The sequence below is a fragment of the Saccoglossus kowalevskii genome, chromosome 18 (assembly GCF_978046115.1).
Source record: "Saccoglossus kowalevskii chromosome 18, keSacKowa6.1, whole genome shotgun sequence".
Taxonomy (NCBI): Eukaryota; Metazoa; Hemichordata; class Enteropneusta; family Harrimaniidae; genus Saccoglossus; species Saccoglossus kowalevskii.
In genome coordinates, this window is record NC_140658.1 from 27,612,609 (window position 1) to 27,638,467 (window position 25,859).

General features: G+C 38.7%; 1 protein-coding gene across 1 annotated transcript; it reads right to left on the reverse strand.

Annotated features, from left to right (window-relative positions):
- Positions 1-1,979: 1,979 nt before the first annotated feature.
- On the reverse strand, positions 1,980-25,854 carry LOC100371528 (mitochondrial fission regulator 2-like). The gene is made up of 10 exons (XM_085493274.1): positions 25,765-25,854; positions 19,869-19,945; positions 19,667-19,762; positions 17,810-17,961; positions 14,494-14,807; positions 10,454-10,611; positions 5,470-5,576; positions 3,868-3,963; positions 2,830-3,025; positions 1,980-2,219 (listed from the first exon to the last, which is right to left on the reverse strand). The coding sequence occupies exons 1-10, from the start codon at positions 25,847-25,849 to the stop codon at positions 2,136-2,138; spliced, it is 1,365 nt and encodes a 454-aa protein (XP_085349400.1). The 5' UTR covers positions 25,850-25,854; the 3' UTR covers positions 1,980-2,135.
- Between the last annotated feature and the right edge of the window lie 5 nt (positions 25,855-25,859).

Here is a 25,859-nt window from a genome sequence, read left to right on the forward strand (position 1 = left end):
ACCAGGAAAACTACTTTCACATTATCACACTTCGCAAAGCAAATCAGTCAGGGGAATCCAGACATGTACCAGGCTACGTGAAAGCATTCTATGTTCCCAATGCAATATAGACGCGACCACGACTCGGCCCCAGCAAGATTTGAAAGCCAACTGTTTAGTCAAAATCCAAGCAGTTAGCCAATTTGCTAGTGAATTTGCAAATTGGCTGCCCCAATACTTCTGAGACTTGCTGTAAAGTGGCTAGCAACAACTACTTGTTATGGGTAATCTTTTATTAGAGGTAACAAAAATTATCACCAGCGATATTTGTCTCAATGAAATCATCACACCAGCAGATGCATCAGACTAGGTGTGAAAGCACAACAGTGGCTACATCACATAGTGTTCAATATGGGACCCATAGCAACATGCACAATATGTGTAAAATGAATTCAAATACTTGTATGACGGCTGTTGAGCTTTAAGTATGTGCAAGGTGTGTCCGAGTGTTACGTACCTGTAATTTTATGAGACTTGAAGAGATTGATTTCATAGTGTTTGTATTAAATTAATATGGCTTGTGGACAAAAGGTTGAATGCTCACTAGATTAGGGCATGGTGATTTGCAATTTTTGTGTTTTACCGACTGAGTATGGAAATATTTAAGTTAAAATATATTGTAATTTGGTTGAGCATATATATTGTGCAGGTTTTGAAGAGCTGCTAAGTTACGAGTTGGGAACTGCGTTGCGTATGACATATAAATTACCTCCAAGCTAGGGAGTAGATACGTCGTGCAAGGGTCTGAACCATGATCGACCTGAGGGGTCCGATTTGACTACGTAAAACAGAGAATTGCAGAGCTTGAAAGGAGTTGCAGAGCACGAGACGAGCTGCAGTGTTATGAAAGGAGTCCTCACACGTGGTTGCTGACCTTGCTGTACGCCGGATCTGTTTTGTTGTTGAGATAACGTGGTTGTGCTCTTCTTTGTGGAGTCTTATGACTGGCTGACGAGTGAATTGAAGAATTCGGAAGATACTTATTATTTGCTAATCAAAACGTCGTTTCTCGTCGAACTGAGTACAATACACTTCGTCAAGACCGCAGACTCTCGCCGAATTGTTAACCCAACGAACCGGCACTGATTTAGAGACATGCTCATAGTTGAATATATTTTTGTAGTGATTATTATTGAAAACGACCACCTGTCATTAACTACTAGGTATTATTTGTAATATAAATATTTATTAACCCTGGCATATGCTCACTGTTATTACTGTCACTACTGATTGGACTAGTACAATAAATCTAATTTTGTAGCATTTTATTGTGTCATTCTTCCATTACCGTTAGTGGGGGCTCGTACCATACGTTAGTTTCAGGGGCTTGGTTCTATTTGACAACTAGACCTTGCCCCGGGGACGTAACGCCGAGATATAGCCTCAGACGCACAGGAGACTAAACTACAAGTACTTTTGGCCCAGATGTGTGAATTTACCAAATTACAAATTTTGTAACTAAGATGTTTTTGAAGACCACAACATCAATATACGAATTCTGCTTCGTCATTTATTAACATAACAAGTTGCGTCACCACAAATCTGAGTAACTGGTGTACCATATCGGCTGAGGACATACTGATCAATGTTTGAATAATTTGCAGGGCTAATAAGATAACTAGACCAATGGATATTTTTCCCCCGGACCAAAATTTAGTGTATACATCTTCATATTTTGTCAAATATTAAACCATACAGGCAGTTTCAGATTAAACGTTTTGTCAAATTTCTATTGAAAGGGTTGAAAACTAGCGTATAGCGTGCATAACATTGAAAATAAACCCTCTGGCTTGACATGTGGTCATTTTTACTGGAAAGTCAATGTCATTACCCAATCATAAGCTTGCTCGTTGAACTATTCGTACAATGACATGTCTTCACATGCTTCTACAGAAAAGCATTTTTTGCCAGCTTTTTAGATATTTGCATCACAAACCATCTTTCAAAAAGCCTTAATTTTTTATTTACAGATAAAGAAACACAGTATGAGACATTAACAATAGAATAAAAAACAAAATATTTTTTAAAATAACGAACAAACAAAAAGCAGGTGTCCGCAAGTGTAAAAGAAGACAGTAATGACCAGGAAAGGTACACTAAATGTTAACTTCAGCGAGTGGTGTTGTACGCTGTCTATCGGAGGCATGATGAGACACTGGCTTCAAGAGATGCGGACCAAACTATCAAGAAAAGATGAAGGAAATAAATTAAGATGCGTTTCTATAAAAACAATTGTTTTTTAATAAATACAACACATAGTACCTGCCAGAAATTTTTATGAATCATCAATTCAATGAATTTTACTCAGATATTTTTTTTTTAAATTCAGTACAAAAGGTTTGGGAAAATATCAAGTCATTGAACCAGTTTTGATCATTGTTTTTGTATTTTGTAAATATTTACTGTATTTTATTAAACACTGCACATTCTCTCAAACATTTTTCCTCATGTGTACCGTACTTCTATTAGTAAGAACAAATACAGTATTCAAAATGGCCGACAGGGTTATTTGATTTTTGTCATGTTTTTTGATGCTTTTTTTATTATACTTTTCAATCCATGTAACACTGAGCGCTGAAAAACTGATATCAAATGAGGAAACATAAGACAGTGTGTAACATAACATACATTTATTTATTATACTGGGATGAAAATAATCTTTTGGTAAACCATCAATTAATTTTCCAGCTATCTATGTGCCGTTTACAAACACTGTGTAGTATGAACATCCTAACACAACATGAAAAACAAAATTTTGATGAAAATATTTATTTATTTTTCAATACATACCTTTATTGGACTGTTTTTTGAAAACATTGGACTTGATTTGGGAGATGGGGTTGATCCTACACTGTTTTCCTTATCAGGACTTTCCATCGCACGCCGATGAGCAAACTTTTTTCGAAGTGCCTGTGCTATAAGTGATGCTGGGTCATTGTTGTCAGCTGGTTTAGGTGCCCTTCTGAGTGGTGTGCCACCAGGGGACCTGCAGGAGAAAAGACAAGAAAGACTTGCATTTTACAAACCACTGACAACATTTTTACGCAAGTTGGTGAAGCATGCTTATAGGCATGGTTCATTCTTGAAATCAACTATTTGAAACAAGCAATTTACTACCGGGTAAGTCTCAAAATCTCACACAAGTTTATCACATTTTTGTACATTTAACTTGAAATCCATTCTTTTGTTTTGAACAAAATTGATATAACTTGACTGTGACGAAATATTGAGGTCTATTTTTGAAACTAACTCGGACCAATATTTTTGTACATAATTTGTTAGAGATTTTTCTGCAATCTTTGTTAATTTTGGACTGAATGGACATAAGACAGTCAGCAACTTGCAGGTCATGTTGCCTCAACACCAGATTCATGTGATTCCAGGCTAATATACCAGGTAACTCAAATTACAAAACACTCCAAGTGTATTTTATTCATAAGCAAGTTAGCTATCCTTCCAACCATCCATGATCAGACTACAAAAAGATGTACTCATGTAATCAAGTTTCACTTTGATTCACTTACACACACAAAATGAGCCTTGTAAGTGAAAGTGGACAAGACCAGATGTAATATACATGCAAGTTTCCATGTAGACTTTGTCAGAGTTACTTTTGAAAACAGATTTTGTTGGGTGTCAAAATGGAATTCCAAAAATCAAGTTCGTTCAGTTTGGTGACTGCTGAGTTTTCAAGAAAGTATAAAGACTGTAAAAGTGAATTTATTTCACCAAATTGAATAACTAAAGTAAGAAGTTTTCAATATCATTGCTTAGAGGATGCTGACATATGTATAGTAATGATCTCAAATCTGTTAACATATGTGTTACCTGGCAGTAGATCTAAGCTTAACAGAGCCCAGGCCTTTTAATACATCACCCATACTGGGAACACTGGGTGCAGGTCTGCTCCTCTTCACTGGATTGCTGAGTTTTAAAGAAAATATAATCAAAGAAAGCTTAGAAAGAACTCCCATGTGCTGAGAGTAATGGAGACACATTAAATATAATTTGAAATTACTTAGCTGAAAACTAATTATGCAAATCAGAAAATTAATATGAACCAGATTTGAGTGTAAAACTAATGAGGTCTGCGCAATGTAACAAAAAATCTATGTACCAAGTTTAATTGAAATGGATTAGAACCAAAAAATTATGAATTATTATGCTAATTAGGGAATTAATATGAACAGATTTTTACCCCAAACTAATTAGGTTTGTACATTGTCCTAGAGCATCTTTGTACTAAGTTTCATTGAAATGGAATAATTAGTACTTTAGATATCAATGTGAAAGCTTAAAATTGGTTAATTATGCAAATTAGGTAATTAATATGTACAGAGTTTAACCCACAATTATCCAGGTCTATCTATTGTTCTACAGCATCCATGTACATTCATTGATATGTGATGTTTAGTACCCGAGATATCAGTGTGAAAGTTGGTTAATTATGCAAATTAGGTGATTAATATGTACTGATATTACCATAAAAACTATCAGGTCTGTCCAGTGTCATATGACATCTATGTACCAAGTTTCATTGAAATGTGATGATTAGTACTTGAGATCAGTGGAAAAACCGAAAATTGACTAATCATTATGCAAATTAGGTAATGAGTATCCACGGATAATTACCAAAAACTAATCAAAACCTAGCATTTGTTCAGAGCATGTATGTACAAAGTTTCATCAAAATCCAATGAGTGGTTATTTAGATATCAGTGGAACAATCATGGAACAGCTAAAAATCAGCTAATTATCATGCAAATTAGGTAATTAATATGCACGGATTTTTACCAAAAACTAATCAAATCTGCGCATATGTTCAGAGCATCTATGTACCAAGTTTCATCAAAATCCAATGAGTGGTTGTTTAGATATCAGTGGAACAATCATGGAACAGGTAAAAACCAGCTAATTATCATGCAAATTAGGTAATTAATATGCACAGATTTTTACCAAAAACTAATCAAATCTGCGCATATGTTCAGAGCATCTATGTACCAAGTTTCATCAAAATCCAATGAGTAGTTCTTTAGATATCAGTGGAACAGTCATAGAACAGCTAAAAATTAGCTAATTATCATGCAAATTAGGTAATTAACGAGCATGGATTTTTACCAAAACCTAATCCAATCTGCGCATTGGCCCAGAGCATCTATGCACCAAGTTTCATTAAAAACTGATGTATGGTTCTTGAGATAGCAGTGGAACAGTCTGACACACATACACACACACACACACACACATACATACAGACGCACTAACTGCAAAGACTCCCATTATGTGCTTCGCACATGGGAGTCAAAAACTGTAAAAGTGAATTTATTTCACCAAATTGAATAACTAAAGTAAGAAGTTTTCAATATCATTGCTTAGAGGATGCTGACATATGTATAGTAATGATCTCAAATCTGTTAACATATGTGTTACCTGGCAGTAGATCTAAGCTTAACAGAGCCCAGGCCTTTTAATAAATCACCCATACTGGGAACACTGGGTGCAGGTCTGCTCCTCTTCTCTGGATTGCAAGCTTTGTTCTACAAATAATGACAAGGTAAAGTTGACGTTATATTGGGGGGGGGGGGGGGGTTGATCACTCCACTTGAAAAATATCCAAATGACAATTTTTTAGTTAACCATGTGCCAGATTGGAATATAGTACGTCTTTTTAGGAATGAATGAATAAAATCAATAATGATCATTAATGATTCTCACAACAGTTTAACAATGATGAAACAGAAAAAATATGCACATTTTATTACAATATTATTTATATACAAACAGAATGTATGGTGTAACAATTAGTAGGATCTGTTGAAAAACAGACTCAAGATCATTATCTTTGTTGACAAATGTTTTTGATTACATGCAAATTATACGATGGGTAATTTCGACAATGATGTTTTTCAAGTTTGCTATTAACCAATCAGAATGCTGTGTCATATTGTAAAATAGTTTATTTTAGCTGAAATTAGGCGCCCCATCCACTTTTGCGCAATTTTTATATTCAGTGTCACATTCGGCAAAGTGCTCACCTTAGTATTTTTTGGAAGATGGCTAAATTGTCAGTACCATACTCTACCACGTTAGCATCCAGGGTCCTCAACTATTAGGGTTGTACAAACCCGTTTGTTTACTTAATCATACCTACCAGAAAGTCCGTGGAAATAATAAATTCCAATCGGAAACTATTAGGGAATATACCCTGTTCACAAAGAACACCTTAGGGTAGCATTCCCTATAGGAAAAAAGGCCTCTCCTAAGGGGCCACCCCGTGCGCGTGGTGGCCACACTAACGAGGCATGATCCGATATTCCCACAAAACGTTTCCGCTGCCACAACGGGCGGCCAGAAGCTTGTGGGGAGGTGGGCGGGTTTTCCATTGACTTTCTGGTAGGTATGATCAAGTAAACAAACGGGTTTGTACAACCCTAATAGTTTACTACATCACCTACCAGACTGTCCGTGGAAATAATAAATTCCATTTATTGCTCGTAGGCAGAGTAGCACGCTCACCGGAGGTGGGGAAGTTCTGACGGCTGGATATATATATATATATATTTCGACCCCAAAAGGGTAGGTCCAAAAACAAAAACTGAGAAATCTAAAGCTACTCACCAACAAAGAGTCTAATCCCAGGATAAAACCAATTAGGTGACTCTTCAGGGACCAAGTGCCCGAGGGTGGACCCCCCAATTTAGGGAGGCTACTAAAGCCGGTCAACTGAACAACAAATAGGCTCCTAACAATTTTAATGCATCAAAACAGTATATTGCTAGGGTTCGATAGTGCTGAACGAAAACTGGTAGCGTCAAGCAAAGGAGGTTGGTTTCAGCACTATATCTAACGCTTTCGCGCATAGGGCCCCTTGGTGGTGCGGGCAGGGTCAATGAACACAGTCTGACCTGTTACAACTGGACCCAACCTGTAGAGGCCCTCCTACAGTGCTTGAAGGTCTCTCAGGTAATAATTAATGAAGACATTCTGAGATCTCCAGAACCCTGCTCAAAGCACCTGCTCGAATGAGGCCAAAGACATTAAAGTCAATGAGTTAGCTACCCCGCCCGTATAAATAATCCACCGCGAAATGGTGATATTCGAAGCAGGGTGGCTCTGTTTGCCCCGCCCATAAAAGACAAACATGCGCTTCTCACTGCCCCTAGACACCTTGGTGCGATCGCATTACCAGCTCAGCGCTCCTTGCCCATCATGTTAGTGAGGCATGGAATGACGATCGGCACAGGGTCGCGCCCTGGGATTTGATTCTTGGCAAGTAAGCCTAGCCGAGTCTTCAGAATAACTTGCGAGTTCATAAAGGAGGCACAACCGTCACTAAAGGACAGTGCCCCTATCTCTGAGCGCCGCCTACCTGATGCCAGAGCCAAAAGAAAAACTGTTTTCATAGTGACATACTTCATGTCTGCCTTATCCATAGGCTCGAAGGGGGTGTCATAACGCCGACAGAACAAACGACAAGTCCCAGTCGGAAGGATTCGTTAGTCCCTTGGCACGTGGCCTCTTCGAGCGGAAAGACTTAAACAGTTGATTCATAATAGAACTCAAAGCCAGTTTCAGTCCAGCAGATTCTGATAAAACTGGGAATAAAACCGACCGATATCCAAGAATAGTCGATATAGATTTCCCTTGATTAAACAAATAAAGGAAAAAATTCGTCTACCTCGCTAATAGAGGGACTGAGGTGATCAATCTCCCTTCCATCACACCAATCGGAGTACAATTTCCATCTGGATTCGTACAACCGTCTGGTGCCGTCCGACTGTGCCAAAGCGAGGAACTTGGACAACTCTGCAGAAAAGCCTTGCGCTTGCAAGAGTTTGTCGACAGCCTTCACGCATGAAGATGGAACAATGTGGGGCTCATTGGGAGCGCCGTCCGGCTGGGACAACAGATCCGGAAGATCCGGCAGCTCCACTGGCAACTCGACTAGAAGTTCCAGTAACAACGAGAACCAGACCTTCACTGGCCAACTGGGCGCCACCAATGTCAGAATACAGGTGGGCTCGAGTCATAACTTCTCAAACACTTGGGGCACCAGATGGAAGGGTGGAAATGCGCAAGCGTCTATGTGGCTTCAAGAGATCGATAGTGTCCGTGGCAAATGCGCTCGTCTCCGGGAGGAGTGACATGTACGTTGGGAGCTTGGCGTTCTGGTGATTGGCAAATGGGGTATCGATTGACCCAACGGAAGGCATTGGACATAACCGCTCCGAAACCAGGGTTAAGCTGTTTGTCCTTTTCCCCCTCCATCGCCTTCTAAGCCCCCTCCATAGCCTGGGTCACACGAGGTGCCCAGGAGAGTTGGCCGGCAGGCGTGGTCTCCACGCCGGCAGTGGGAGAGGAGAGTGCCAATGAAAACAGGTCCAAAGGCGACTCCCCCATCCGGGGGGGTGGGGATGTTGGATTACAACCGGCCCTGTGCGAAACAAGAGTCTCGCGGCCATCACTGCACGGTTCACAAGCTGTGACCTTAACTGCATATTAGTAAGGGACAGCCGGGCTTCGGTTGGTTGGGTATCCTGTGACTGCCCGGCCAAAGTGGGGACGAGAAACGACAGAGCGCTCGCCCCCCTTCCTGTTGGGGAAGTGGTCGCTGTCCCCCATAAGAGGGTAGCATACCACCCTGTCAAGGGGTACCAACACTGGAGTCCCCTCCCCTCGCAGAGTCATAAGAGAGGACACTCTGCTTGGGAAGACGCAGGAAACAATGCCTGGTTAGCCCGAGCCTGAGGGGGGTGTGGGGAATACGGACAAGGACATGTAAGGCGGTCCGTTCCGGGGAGAGGGCCCCCTTCTCACTGATGTGAATTGTCCCCCCACTGACCCTCTAAAGGAGAGATCACTTGGAGAAAAGGACACACCTGACCCTAGCCCTGGTGGTAAGGGTACAGGCAATATCTCAGCCTTACCTCAACGGTAAACTGTTCAGACGGTCTTGTCGCACTCCAGGACCCCGCCACCTCGAGCAGGGAGTCAGATCATGACAACTCTCCCAAATTCTCGGCTGTTGAATGTAGGCGAGCCTCGCGGTGACCACCAAGCGTAGTAGGAAAAGATTTCTCACTCCTACAAACCAACACACAGGAGCTAGCGGCAGTAAGGGATTTCCCCTTCTTTCAGCGATCTCTACAAGCCATCAATCGCTTGCCTTCCGCCTTCCACCCTGCTTTGCACATGAGCCACATTTTATGGTCCCACTAATCACAAATACCCTCAAGGCAAACCCCGGAGTCCCGGACGCAATTAAGGCAGGAGTGACAGCACATATGGGGATCCCACTCGAGCATAAGCGTATAGCAGGAAGAGCATGTCCTACGTTCCGTCTGAGGCGGGACATTCAACTTTTTTTGAGACTTAGGCATTCTATTAGAGTCTGCAAAAATTAAGAAGTGAGATAGAAAAAAGAAACAGTAAATTCACCACGCCAAAATTCAGAATCAGGTGGAAGCAAACTGAGCCGGCAATTCAACTAAAAACAGGTAAAAAGGGCCTCCTAATAATGGAAAGCCTTTACTGTAATGAGTATCACCACACGAGAAAATCTCAGTCAGAAAACTGTAACCTGTCTTTCGTCTGCTTGTAAAACCACGGAGTGTAAAATTATTGCTGCCGTTGTTCAGCGTAAACGAAAGGGAATATCGGATCACGGCTCGTTTGCGTGGCCGCCGTGTGCACGTGCGCGCGCGGGGTGGGGTGGGGTGGCCCCCTAGGAGAGGTTTTTTTTCCCATAGGGAATGCTACCCTAAGGTGTTCTTTGTGAACAGGGTATATTCCCTATAGTTTCCAATTGGGGCTGTAATCTGTAGTTAAGCCTACGAGTAATAAATGAAATTTATTATTTCCACGGACTTTCTGGTAGGTGACTCAGAAAATCAAATTTTTTTTAGGGGTGGGCGCTTACCCGAGCACCCCTCTCAGAAAAGAGTGCAAATGAAAATTTTAATTCATTATGTGACAAATTGAGGGGGATGTTACGTCATTGAGGGAAAATCAAATTACGAAATTAGTTGCAGCATCATTGACTTTTACATACCATGCGAATTTACGAGATTAAAAATATAGAGATCTGTTGGAACACAGTCAAAGTCAAAATTCTCTTCATTATCTCCACTGACGAACAGGTTGAATCGATATCTACGCTGTATCATATAAAAACGATTACCAAGATTCGCTACGGAATTATCAAAGACCAAGTTTTAAATTGGTTGCATTTTGAAGGGGTGGACGCTATGCCGAATATGACCACGAAATTATCAAAATTGCGCTTGGCCGGGCATGGGCACTAACGTGGTCAAGTAAGGTAATATCACTCAATTTTGAACACCAATATGATGCAGACAAACGTCACTGCACTGTACCATGACAATAAATATATATTCAAGATAAACCAACTCACCTTTTTTGGTACTAAGCGTGACTGTGTCAGTGGAAGTGGTGGTGGTGGTGGAGGAGGTGGGGGCGGTGGAGCTGCCACTCCGCTCTGTGGTGTCAATGGTGGAGTGTCCATACAGGTGGCTGACAATGTAGGAATTCCACAAGGAGTCATTGGGGTGGCTAAAAAAAAAATTATATAATTGATCAATACTTTTGCATTGCAAACTTTACCACATGTACATGTATGTAGTAAAATGAGTCATGAATTATAATTAGCAGTTACAAGTTACATTAGAACCTGCTCGACAACTATTCCCTGAGGCATCACGGTACAGTGGCGCTTGGACACACACCTGTGATGCTTATTGCTTAGTTTACAAGTGTCAGTCTCGTCTTGCACAAATTTAAAACAATAACATGTATTGATCGAAAGGTAATCCTGCTTTTGTTAGCCATACAAAGACAATGATACAAATTGAAGTTATGAAGTCTTTCAAGGGTGCAGAGCCTCAAAAACCAAAAACTAATGCTAGGGTAGTAATAATTTGCCCATTGCACGTAACAGCATCAAAGCTAGTCTCACAAATTACAAACACAGCGTACGTCAGAAATATCTATTTCGTTTTACTTCACTGCGACTATTTGCAGTTTTTACACCCCTTTCACCCCTTAATTACACGAAGAACTGCAGTCAGATGTTGATAAGTCGTTACAATTGGTCAGGCAGTTGTTTTGAAATTTACTTCATCTGTTCAAAATGTTGGCAACAACCCGGTAATTATCAAAGGCGTGATTGACAGGTCAACAACAACAAAATTAAAATGTAGCAAGGCTTGTTCATTTCGATAGACACCATGGCGACGCTACTAAAATTTAAAAGTTCCGTCAGTTGAGTTTCATGTCAGTATCCAGGCAACTATTATAGGTCGTTGCAATGGATAAGCAAGGTGTGGAAAAACCCGCTGTAATAAGAGAGAGGGTAGTTCAGCTTTATTTGGGAGCAATGTCTTATTCAATATTTAAAAAAACGTTTTAATACAAGACAGCAGCACCTACATAAACTAAGCCAGTAACACATTCCTTGTATACAAATTTTTATCTTTTTTTAATGCTTTTTTGTTCCCTTACTTTTTGTGTAGTTGTTTTTCTTTTACTAATATCTGATTTGTAACCCTTTTCATCCCCTCCGGGGGATGTTGTGTGTTAATAAATAAATAAAATACCGAGATCGGTCGACAGAGCGGTGTTTCGAAAAAAACAGATCACACTATTGTGAAGCGATACATCGCAACTGGTAGCATTCTTCCTGGGAAACGTGGTGCTTGTCAAGTCGTCCACAATACATGTAGCCTGGACAAGCTTCATATACACACACTGCTTTTTTCGATTTCCTGCTTCCTTGTGTCCTCTATGGTGGCAATGTGCACACGTTGCTTCAACAACGTTTAATCCCGGTAAAGCTAACGGGGGTAGCGGCGGGAGTGGCGACTTTAAGTCAGTCAATTCGCATTCAACCGAGATCTTTACTTGTGAAAGTGTGTCCAACTTGTCAGTTAATTCATTCATTCTCCCGATCCTGTAACGATGGGGCTTTGTACGTCGGAATTTTTGCGGGTGTTACCCTGTTGGAATAATCGGTGACAAAGTCAAGTCTACGCTTTCGCGACATCGAAGTGTCGTTGTCGGTGTTCACGTATTCTTTGGTCTCAGAGGACTTTATCGCTGGGGATTTCCCGTCCACCGCGTGTATTTGTAATTTCAGTGTCCCACTTTTTGAGCACACTATATTGTCAGTGAGTAGAAGTTTAAATCGGTCATTCCGTGGTAAATCCAGCTTTTGGGTTTCATCATCGAGTACTTAAATGCGTGTTGCTCCCATCCGACCGAGGTATTTGATTTCTCTGGTGATTAGCAAACAAAACAAAATCTTCGAAAGGCATCTGGTGTAACCGAGTTTCAGTGATGTAAATTGGGGTGATTCGTAAACTTCCATAGTACATATAATGTACTTTGAATAACATCTCCGGCTCGCGAATTTCCATCATCTTGAATTTGTCTGGCACAACTGGCAACTTACCTTCCGCATGTGTGGGAACGAACTGGGAATATTTGTTCTGTTATGCAAATTAGCAATAATGCTAAAGATATTGGCCAATCAGTTTATTTGTACCGAGCCGCCGTGGTGTCTATCGAAATGCACAACTTTTGCTACATTTTAATTTTGTTGTTGTTGACCTGTCAATCACGCCTTTGATAATTACCGGGTTGTTGCCAACATTTTGAACAGACGAAGTAAATTTCAAAACAAACTGCCTGACCAATTGTAACGACTTATCAACATCTGACTGCAGTTCTTCGTGTAATCAAGGGGTGAAAGGGGTGTAATACAAAATCGCTGGTGACACTAATTACCAAATATTTAAAAAAACAAGTGAAATCAAGTCGCACTGGAAAGAAAACTGTTAATAAATCAAAGCAAAAATTATTTAACTGCAGATGAGACAGCAGGAGAAAGACTAACCCTGACCTCTGGAAATACCTCATTCATAGAGTGCCTTAGAACCGAATATGACAGCGCGACCAATGCATGCTGGGTTACTAGGGGAATTCTGATCAAGGTAACACAGATAGTGGGGCAGAGTGCATGCATTTCCGCGATGTAAAAAAACATCTCGTTGACAAATTTGATGTAATTTCTAAGATAATCGTCAATGAATAGGGTGCTTCCGTCGCACGACCTCAGGTCGCAAAAGCTGTATCCAGTCCATAATAAACAAGCCATGCATGTCACAGTCCCCGTTAGTTATCAAATTTAAGATATATAGTTTTGTTTATAGTAATATAGCTGGAATATAACCATGTCAGAAATATGATTTTTTAACATTAAAATGATTGACATTTGTATCTAATCGTCAAACAAGTACTTGTCCATATTGAGAGATATTGCTCTGGAACAGCATTCAAAATTAACCATTTTGAATACATGTATATATATAACATGATGTATAACGAATATATAAAATTTGAACATAATCAGTCAAAGCATTTAAGAGACATGGCTCTAAAAGCCCAATCATTAAAACAAAATGGCCGCCAGTCAGCCATTTTGAATCCAATCTGAAAAATAAAATGATGTGCATCAGGAACCCGTAATGTCTAATGTATGTACCAAGTTTGAACAAAATCGATCCATAAATGCCAGAAATGCTTGATATTTGATGATTTTTTAGCACAAAAATGACCACCATTCGGCCATTTTGAATAGGATCGTCGAACCAATATATCTGTTTATCTATGACATGATGTATAATGAATATTTAAAATTTGAACATAATCAGTCAAAACAAGTCGGAGATATAGGTCTAGAAGCCCATTCATTGAAACAAAATGGCCGCCAGACAGCCATTTTGAATCCGATCTGAAAAATAAATGATGTGCATCAGGAACCTGTAATGTCTAATATATATACCAAGTTTGAACGAAATCCATCCATAAATGCCAGATATTTGATGATTTTTTAGCACAAAAATGGCCACCATTTGGCCATTTTGAATAGGATCGTCAAACCAATATATCTGTCTAGTTATGACATGATGTATAATGAATATTTAAAATTTGAACATAATCAGTGAAAGCAAGTCAGAGATATGGCACGAGAACCACATTTATTGAAAAACAAAATGGCCACCAGTCGGCCATCTTGAATCAGATTGTAAAACAAAATGATGTGCATCAAGGTCCTATAATGTCCAACGTATAAACAAGGTTTGAACAAAATCCATCTGTAAACAGCTGGGAAATGCTTGATTTTGATGATTTTTAGCACAAAAATGGCCGTCATTCGGCCATCTTGAATCAGATCGTGAAACAAATTGACGTGCATATGTATATTATCATGTATGATGTATGTGTGAAGTTTGATTGTGATTGGTCCACGCACACATGCACGCACACACGGTGGTCAAAACATAAGTCCCTGTTTTCGGACTGCGTTCGAACGGGGACTAATAATCTTCCTATACACTTCAGTCGCAGGTAATAATTGTCATAATAATCTTTTACCTGGTTGCTGTGCCTGTACAGTTATAATAAGTGCAATTTGAGCTCGTAGTTTTGCCAACTCCTCCTCCAAAACGTTGATCTTCTGTAGTGCACCTGGATCAGAACTGACGGAAGATACATTGACGCTTGTAGAAGAAGACAAATTAATAGCAGATTCGTCCAAAGCCGGACTGCTGTTTATTGAACAATTAGTGACCACATGCATGTCGTGTTCGGGTATTGGCGTGCTTGCTAATGCTGGGAGGATGATATTACTGGGTCTGGGTCTGCGTTTCCGTTTGCTTCGCTTTGACTTGATCGGTCGGATTTCAGATCTGTCAGAGAAATGGAAGCAAATGGTTATCATTAATGAAACAATATTCAATACCCTTTGATGAGTTGGGTGTAACATGTCAAGATAAGCAATTCAACCTCTAAATATAAATATCAAATTTACCATTTTTTATAATTTTATTAACTGAAAATACACATCACACAGGACAGCAGACACTTCTACAGTATGATGATAGTTTACAGCATTTTGTATTTGCCTCTCTACCCGAAACATTGTGCAGTGTGTATGACTTGTACTGCACAATGTAACACAAAATGTCACATGGTCACTGCTGAATCAGATTGAAAATCATTTGAAATGGTAATTACTAGAATCATACATTTGTACTACTGATAATAACTAGTATGTAAATGACAGTACATGGAAATCTCAAATTAATTCCTGCAATTCACATATATACTGTGGACTACTTTATTTTCGCTGAAAAGGTGTTTTGGGCATTTTTTATGGAATTTTTTTTTTCACTGATTTTTTATGAGTTTAATGTGAAATATAGGAAAAAAAGTACCGTAAAAATCCGCAAATAAGCGCCACCCTCAATTAAGAGCCACTCAGTGAAAATTTGTTACATTTGACCCTCCATTAAGAGCCACCAAGATTTGAGTGGTTTTGTCAATAAGAAACCAGAAATAAGCGCCAGCCGCCCGGTTGTTTACAATCAGGCAGACACAAGCTTGTCGTGCCTCACTTCCACCCTGCATTGTTTATTGCCCCACAGAAGGTGTGAGACAAATAAAGATTATCCCCATAGCTTGCCTGATGTCCAGTATAATTGAGAACGGAAGAATGACAGACGAAAGAAATACACTGAGAGCGTGAATGTGACTGTCAACTTGTCTATTTTAAATTTCTGACACACAATCGACCAATTCACAAACTATTTAGTAGTAACTATGTTTTTTGCGGAAACACCGAAGGACACGTTGAGATATTCATTGCCAATGTTGTCTTTATAACCAAGTAAAAAACGTCACGATTTTAGAACGCCTTTATCGGAAAATCGGAGGTATAGAAAATACACAGACGAACCGGAACAGGAAGTCAATAGAAAACAAAAGATTTTTTCCTTAGCGTGGGGGAAATTTGGTTAGCGTGGGGGGAAACAGAGGTGTTAATCCGGTCCTGGCAACGTTTGAGGGATCGTGACTTAGCTCCGACTGTGAGAATGTAATGATTACGCAGCCCACTCTCGCTGATCGTGATTTTGGGTTATTTTTGGCATTTCATTTGAGACGTTCGTTTTGGGGTGATTCGAGACAAAATGTTCAGGGAAGTGACAAAATAACTGGCATTAGTTTGGAGAGGACTCTCTTGCCGAAAATAATCAAAATTGAAGTCGAATGGATTAGTTCCACAAACTTGCGCGATCAACTTGTCTTACAGCAAAGCGAAGTCGACGTGACCCGCCTGACCCAAATATTTAAATTAGCTATTTGTGAGAATTGAAAATAATCTGGACTTGTACCAATTAGAAAATGCCTTGTAACAGGCCTGGGCTTTCGTAAATGATTTAGTCTCTCCGATTGGTCACAGGAAATTATTTGCAATACATGTAATTGTTACTTTCTCGGTATCGTTTCGTATTTGGTTATATAGGGGTGGGGCTATAGTTTGACCCCGTTTGCCTGGACAGTGAAGTACGTAAATATCATTAACATATCATTATAAGCTGGCTTGATTATGAAACAGGAAATATATAAACCAAAGCTGTACTTTCAGACGTCTAGCGCAATTAAAACAATGCCCAAGTACCCAAGCTGTAAAAATCTATAGAAAAACGTGTTTTTCTTTATTGTTTTTGCCATAAATACAAATGATTGGGCATCATTTTTTTCATTCGTTCCATGCTCCTGTCGCTGCTGGTCAGATAAATTCTATCGAAACTATTTTATATCGTCACCAAATCAACCACCACGCCAGCCACAGCCACGCAAGTTATTCCCAGTTTTCAAGAAAAAAATTGGAGTTTGCCGTACCAGACTTGGTAAACAATTGTACAACGGAAGTACAAGTGTGGGTCAGACCCTGAGAGTGCTACCAAATCCGACTTCAGGCATCGCTACGCATTGTCAGTGAAACATGACTTCAGGCGTCGCTACACATTGTCGGTGAAACGTCGAATCGTCGTGTACGCTAAGCAGCACGGTCAGCGAGCAGCCGTTCTTATTTATTTGACATTTGTTATTCCCATAACAGTATTTTTTACAGAATAAATTAATTGCAATTATCCCTTCCCCATTTCACAATGAAAAAGTTTGATCACCCTGGTTTAAGAGCCACTGGCTACAAAGTTGTCAAAATGTTACCTCAAATAAGCACCACCCAGAAATGAAAGTGTTACAAAGTGGCTCTTATTTGAGGGTTTTTACGGTATATTCACTGGATTTTATTTTCATGGAATCATCCCTTCAGCGAAAATAAATTCCAAGCGAAAAATAAAGTATTCTACAACAGTTTATGTAAAATAGATTATATATTATACTCCAAAATGATTTACCCCTTATCCTGCCAGTCCTATGTACTTGTACATTTTCCTGTCCTGATAACTTTAAATACTGTGGAATACTTTATTTTCGCTGAAATAACTTTTTGGGCGTTTTGTATGGAATTTATTTTCACTGATTTTTGGTGAGTTTAATGTGAAATATAGGAAAAAAAGTATATTCGCTGGATTTTATTTTCATGGAATCATCCCTTCAGCGAAAATAAATTCCAAGCGAAAATAAAGTATTCTACAGTATTGTGGCAGGTTGTGAGGTTGATATTCTGTAAATATTACTTTTATCACTGGCTTATGTTTAGACAGTCATATTTTCAGGTTGTCAAATGGCAAACTAGATATTTTTTTTAATTTTAAAATATTCACAATTTGAAGGGATGTATATACATAGAAGGTACAGCTGCATGCATGAACTTTGACCTCTAACAAAACATGTGACACTTTTCTTCAAGTTTGGTTATATATGTAGACAACATACTTACCGTCCCCTGATTCTTTTATCTGGACTCTCATTGACTATCCACTTCAAATCAACCAATGATGGAACAACTAATGGATCACTGTCTTCATCAAAAAACACAGGTTTCCAGTCTCGTTTCTGTGCTATTGACTGAACTGACTCATTCAATGTAATCTGTAATCACAATTAAAAGGTTTATTTTTCACAAAATCCTACAAAAAAAACAAAAACAAGTGTACCACGCTGAACGACAACCTTATGCAGTGGTTTGATGGACATTGGAAAAATGGAAATGCCATTGCTGGTCGAGATAACAGTAGAAGTTCAAGAAAAGGGATACATCAGTGAATCTCTTAAGTATTTTTTTTTTAATTTAAAAAAGTTGTCTTTAAAAATGTGATCAATAAGATTCAAGATGACCACCGCTGTGTTTTCCACATAAAATATTTTTATTCTTCTTTTAAATCTGTTTTCTGTGGTTCCCAGTAAATATTATGCATGATCAGAACGAGTCACGTCATGCCAAAAGCATGCGTCATTCAAGATGGCTGCCACCTTGTAAACGTTGTGATTAAGTTTTTCTTTTGTTTTTCGCATCATTATTTGCTATCTAGTTTCATTCATTCCACAGATTTAACGGTATTTTTTTTTATTTCCATGTTTTGCCTGTAGTTTTATTCTTCATTTCAGTTTGTTTACCGTGGATTAGAAATGCATTTCCGAGAAGGAACAATGACTCTAGGCGGCTACTGATATGGGACTCCTGTAGTGTACACCCGCTGTCAAAGAGAAATTGTATTCTCGGAATGTGGACATTGCAATGATTCCAGGAATATTGACATAACTTCTCAAAGACTATATGCACGCTGAGTGGGATAATTGGATGAAGACGGCGAAGCACTGTTCACACCGGATGGTAAAAGAAAGGCCCCTGCAAAGAAGACTGTACTTGAGTGGGTCGTCTCGTCGTGGAACAAAGTTCTGCCCCAAACTGTCATCAATTCATTCAAGAAGACGGGCATATCTAACTCACTTGATGGCAGTGAGGACATGGTGTAGGAAGATCTCGAGGCAGACGACAAGGCAATCCGGAGAAGAGATCGCTGAGATATTTTATAGCGACAATAAGTGTTGTTCTCCACATACAAACCAAACGGCCCTTTTCAGGGCCATCACATCCTCCAAAAAGTTATACCGCTACCATGTGTATGTGTTTGTATGTTATATAGTATTTATTGAATGGTTTGTATCTTGAGTATATATTTATTGAATATCACTGAAAATTGTCCTTGATTTAAACATTTTTAGCTCCATGATTTAAAGTAAAAACTTGATACATTGTTGCGGTTTGGAATTTGCATGCATCTCAATAGCATATCATTAACTCATTTGCATATTTCGCATGCAGACACTGAGATTTTAGACAATGCTTCAATAGAAGCCACACCCTGACTTCACCACTTTTCATGGGGAGGGCAGCCATTTTCTTTTTAATCACTTCTATTAAAAAATGTTGTGGTAGATAGTTATTTGACTATACCAACTTCAGTTTTGCTCTGACCATATTGATTCTGTATTGTAGTCATCCATGTTGCCTCGCAAACTTTTCATAAAATGTGTTTTTACATTCATAGAGTCAAATTGAATATTGACAAACTATCATTTATATACTTTTGATATCAGTTTGCACCTTTGTAACATAATTCTGGAGATAACATACAAGCATGTGTATTCCAACTGATGCAAACAGACCCCAGACGGCCAGTTGTAAAATTTGCTGTCATTTCTTTTGAGAGTACAATCACTAACGTGGCAACCATCAAACATGCCTGGGAAAACTTCTATCTAATTTCAAAATATGTAGATAAGGTACACTCACCTTAAAGTAAGCTCTTTTACATGGTTTTAGCGGAAGAATCGTCCCGATTACTCTGACTATTGAACGTTTTTTCATTAACGCTTCAGGAACCCAATCCTGTATAAATAGAAGACAATTGTTACTACACCATAGACACTTAGATCAAGTTGAGAACAACGTTTTCAACTGATGTAAACAAGTAAAATACCATTTATTTTCTCACCTGAATAAATAATTCTGTATCAAGCCCAAAATAATCCATAATCATTCTACTTACACGTACCACGGAGTTTACACTGCCTAAAAAAAAACAATATATCTGTTACTATGGAAATGCAAGTGAATATGTATCATGCAAGCGTTGAAGGTAACAGTACTTTTTAGCATGTTTGAATATTTTTTCTCAATAAATACATTTTGAATTTTCAAGGTGAATGTACCGGAAAAGCATTCCACTATCACCTTGAAGTATTTCATTAAAACTATGTGACTAAAACTATCAGAATATCAACAGCCATTCAGATTGTTTCTTTTATCAACATGCTTAGCCAAGCTATCAAAATCTTGAAGGTAGAGCTACGTCACAAAACGTTCCGTGTTGCTAAGACGCGCACCACTATGGACGCCTGGCTTTCATCATTCAAAACAAAATGCGTCATGCTAAATTACGTCTTGTGTTTGAGGTCACACCGTGCTAAAATTGTAATTACACCTATAAGGTATATGATAACAGATTTATGAACTGGATATAGCTTTTACTGCCCTTGGTCGTGCGGCTTAAGCGCACTCACAAGCTCGGGTGCTTCTGCCACACTACCTCGGGCCACAAAAGCCATATCATGTCCATAAAGAATATTACTGGCCTTGGGACAATCAAGCTTGGCAATAGTGTTGTTACCACTGTTGAGTATTGTGGAGGAGCAGGTGTTATACCCTCGTGTCACTGCAACATATATCAGCAAAAATAATGCCGAAGATGAATACATCAGAAATGCAAATCAAATTCAAATTGGGATAAGCGTTTTTTTGGCAGTCGTTTGTAACAAAGCTTTCTATATCGTGCAACCATGTGACATACATTAGGTTGGGGGGAAGGGAGGAATGTCCGAATGGTACAAGACCGTGCAGGTGGACGTTGTGAATACAATTTACATTAGCCATATTTTCATTCAAATGAAATCCTCGATTTGACAGCAATTCTAAAAACTAATGTATATAAAGGTAATTAACAGTCCGATTTGCATGGTCCCACTAAATTCAACTTACATGTAGGGACACGTAAATACAGAACACGTTTTGACAGTCTCACCAGCCTCGGAAATATCAGTGTTCTCCCCAGACTAATTTGCCGATCGCACCGCCATGCTTGGCGACCCGGCCGCCATGCTTGGGCTCGGACCGCCATGCTTACAACTTCACCGCCATGCTAATAGGATGCATTGTTTACATCCACTGGGATGCTATATGACAAAACATGTAAAGGAAAAAAAGGTGATGCCACCCGGTTAAAACGTACAATCACCGCCAGCACAGCACAGAAACGGAAGCGTGTAGAAACACAGAAACGGCGTGAGGCTGGTTTTGATGAGTCGTGGAAGAAGACATTTCCCTGGTTAAGGTCAACTTCAGATTGTTCAGGTAAGATTTCGTAATTTTAGAAATAAAATGCCAGTAGGTGTTTGTTTTGCCGATCGTAATAACACCGAACATGGTACAAAATGTAGGCCTACACAGATTTCAATCAACATCTTAGACGCGAGCCTGGTATCGACACGGCATGAAAAAAAAACATCACTCGTTACTGTCAACTTTTTTTTAGATTATTTATGGATATCTTCATAGATTAATGGGTACGCGCATGTTATAATTTGTCCAAGCAAAAAAAAAAACCAAATTTTTGTATTCTTCCGGTCACATGTTGACCTGTGTGGGTATTTCCAAGATGGCGGCCACTCAACGTCTTGCGAACGACAGCTGCTATCGTCACGAGCTACATGTATGATCGATGGAATCCCGATTTCTATACATAATTCTATCGTTACGTTTTAATTTTAATTGAATAGTGACCTCATGTTTTTTTTCCTCAAAATTCCCCGAGTCCTTGTCGTTGACCTGACAAAACCAACATGTAAACAACATGTTTTGCAGACGATATGCTATCCATACGGCACTGGGTTCCCGATCGCGACAATTCAATCCAGTGTTCTCCCCAGGCCTCTGAAGCAACACGGTACCGTGACGCTTGGACACTCGGTCGTGATGCTTGGTCACTCGCCCGTGATGCTTATGTTTTTGTTTACAAGTGTCAGTCTCGTCTTGCACGTATTTAAAACAATAACATGTATTGATCGATTTAAGTAATCCCGCTTTTGTTAGCCATACAAAGACAGTGATAAAAACGGAAGTCTGCAATATGTTGCGAAGTCTTTCAAAGGTGCAGAGCCTCCAAATCAAAAAAAAAATTAACTAGAGTAGCAATAATTTGCCCATTGCACGCAACGGCAACAATGTGACAAAACAAGTCACTGCGTACGTCGGGAAGATCAACCCTATTTTTGCTGCACTCTGATTTGTTATCACTCAATCACTGGTGACATTAATTACCCCAAAATTAAAAAAAAAAACAAGTGAAATTATGTCGCATTGGAAAGAAAAGTATGAATAATTCAACAGCAGACGAGACGGGTCGAGAAAAAACAAACTCTGACCTCTGGAAATACCCATTCATAGGGTGCCTTAGTACAGAAAAACGCCGCCCTAAGACGACATAATGCACGTTGCAACATTGTGACCGGTGCATACTGGGTTACCAGGGATTCTGACCGAGGTAACAAAGATGGCGGCGTAGAATGCATGATTTTCCACAATGTTTAAAAACATCTCGTTGGCAATTTTGATGTAATGCCTATGATAATCGTCAATGAATCGTTTTAATAAACAATTTGTGTATTTCACACCAAAAAGTCAGATACCGATGATCGCAATAGCAGCGGTGAATACCCGTCCAACGCAATGCCGCCAGCTGACAATGTTACGGTGATCGTAGCGTTGTACTCACAAGGTATATTGCAATGAAAAATCGCCGAACTGCCATTGTAGAATTTTTTTTTAATTATTGATTTATTAATTTCAACATATTTCGATATCTTGCCGACTTTATAAATTTAACCAAAAAATGTATTCCCCGACGTTTATATGAACCGACATTGACATGGGCTCTAAAAACTTATACACAAAGATGAACCAGTTACATCCATGGATAACAGTATATTCACTGACTGGCAATAACACAAGTTTTTCAATTTTTTTTCCTTTTTATGATGTTCCATTTCAAACTTTATTTGACTTGATACAAAAACATAAAATACAATGCAGTAAAATGATATAAAATTTATCAGATATAAAAATATCTTGTCTTTAATTGTAGATTGACAATATTTGTTGGGAAAAACTGATTACTATATGCAAATAAAAATTATGCAAATTAGATGCATTGTTATGCAAATTGGTCGTGATGCTTGACAGGAAGTCTGGGGAGAACACTGATTCAATCGTTATATTTACATTTATTTGAACCTCAATCCTCATTGTGTTTTTTTTTTATTTTTCATTTTTCCCCACTAGGAATGTTGTGCAGTTTATGCTCAAAGCACAACATGATTGCAAAAAGTGGGTCTTCTTTATGGAATAAAGTCCCGTGCACGTCTATGACGAGTTTAACTACAGTAAGGCAGCCAATGTTTGGAGCACAGCAAAGTCAAGGAGGATTAGTTTAGACTAACTTTTAACTTTAAATGACGATCTTGTCAAATTATGGTATATTATGTAAAGCATTATGTAATTTAAATAAAGTCTCTCATACATTTTAATACTCTCTTTTATGTTTGTTTTTGTGAGAGTGAATCCTGAAAAATATGCAAATTAGTATGCAAATTAGTCCGCCATGCTTGCCTCTGAGCCTGGGGAGAACACTGAATTACCTACCGGGTGCAGGAGTTAGGTGTATGTAAATATCTTGCGCTCGCTGTAACACATATCCAGCACTCCTAGTTCGGAGTCCAATTGTTGATGAAATCAACTACTTTGCCCTAAAAACAAACTATTCTCTCGCGTAAAATAAAATAAAATAAAAATGGCGGCGTTTGGTGGATGATTCCTTAGTACCTGCGCGTTTACAATTTTCTGTCTTTACTAGTTATTTTTTTAAAAGTTTGTCAGTACCGCTAAAACTATCTTCGCCAGTCATGGACCAATTATTTGGCCAACATTAACCCTTGGCAGATTTCACCACCATTTACTGTATGTTGCACGCCCTCAAACGATTATAGGATTCACTTCAGCTCATTTACATCACCCAATCAGAACTCACAAAAGAAACTACACATTACTTGGTAAAATTAAAATGGCGGAATCAAATAAACGTCAGGGATCTCGTCACGGTGGTCGGCCCGGACCGGCACTCAAAATTAGCAACCACCGCGGAAATGCTTTCGACCAGGACTATTGTTCGATTGTTATGATTATGTACCGACCGACATGCATCCTGTCAGTCGTGGATTATAATTTGTAAACAATAACCTAGTCGCACAATACGTAGCGACTAATCAATTTTGTGAAACTAGCATCTCTTTGTAAGTAAATACTTTCTGCGATAGACACACACAGTCTTTAAGATTGAAAGCTAAAATTCTTTCAAAATCAATTTCACCCTGATATAACATGGTCAAAGTGGAGATCACGATCTGACAGTTTACGCTACCCAAGAAAAAAAACAACATGTTATTGCGTGATTTGGTAAAATACATTTGAACTGTTATCGCGATTCATGTAAAAACTTTTTAGACCTATTTTACCTTTTAAAAATTGCTAATCACCTCTTTCGATAACCATCGTGCAGTTTTCAACTGAAATCGATGTCAACACATCGTGCTACGACATCGCTTCACTTCCACAATGTAATTTTTATGATTCGGAAGACTTCGGATTCTACCGGCATTACCATGCGGCATTCTGTTTGGTTAATGGAATTATTGACCCATTGGGTCAAAGGACACATGCTGGTCAACTAATATGTCACAAACATCACGACGGGCTTTGTTTTTCACCGAAGCGATCGAGTAATCAAAAATATCCACTCCCGATAAAACTAAGTCAAATTTTACTTTTATTTCTTATCAAAAAAACGAAGTAACATTTTTTGCTTGGCATTATGACTGAGTAAGAGGAATTATTGGTATAATCGGTGTATAACATCGCGAAGTAAGTTATGTCACGTCATAACTATGAAAGTTCAGAAGTTTTATTTGTTTGTTCATTACTGTGAATATATACGTTTTAGAAATTGATGGTACGAAAAATAAATTACAACAATACTCTAAATAATTACGTGTTCAATTTTTTTTGAAGGAGAATGTATTTGGAGTAAATAAGATCTTGAAAATATTCCTGGCTGAAACGTTTCAAATGCGTTTTATTTAACTTTTTACAATAGACATTAATATTGCAACAATAATATATTTGTTTCTGTTTTTTAGTCTGCAGCATTCACATTTCGAATATATTTAATTTTTAAATTCAAACTCTTCTAAATTAATTCCAAAAATATTTGCACTGCAACCGAACTCGTTAATATTCATTGCTAATTAATATTCATATAGTCATTAATATTCAAGACCGACCTGCACTCACGTTGGGCTGGCGAGATCCCTGAAACGTGTTGCTAGTTTTTTCTCTGAACGAGCTTATTGACCATCAAAAGAAAGCACTTAGTGCTGTATCTGAAGAAAATGATGTGTTGAGGGACTGTGTTGCAACAGTAATTGGACGAAACGTTCATTGAAACTGATCGGAAACGGAAACTTAAAAAAAAAAACATTCACTACCCTACCGACGAAAATAAAATAGAAAAATATATTCTCTCTAAAAGTGTACAAGCGTTCGAAAATAGAATCTGGAGCCAAAAATTATTCAGCCCACAGGCTTTTTCAAATCGTAGGTTTTGAGAAAAATTAGACGACGTACTGTCGAAGATTAACTGCATTTTATTCGATACAAACATAACCTCCAGTTAGTTAGTTAATATAGAAAAATTCTCACGACAAAATGATGGATAATCTTACCTGTTAAAATCGCAGTGAAAATGTGCAAGAACTCGTGCCAACGATGTTCACATTGAACCCTTTGCTTTACAAATGACCCACGCATTCAAATGACC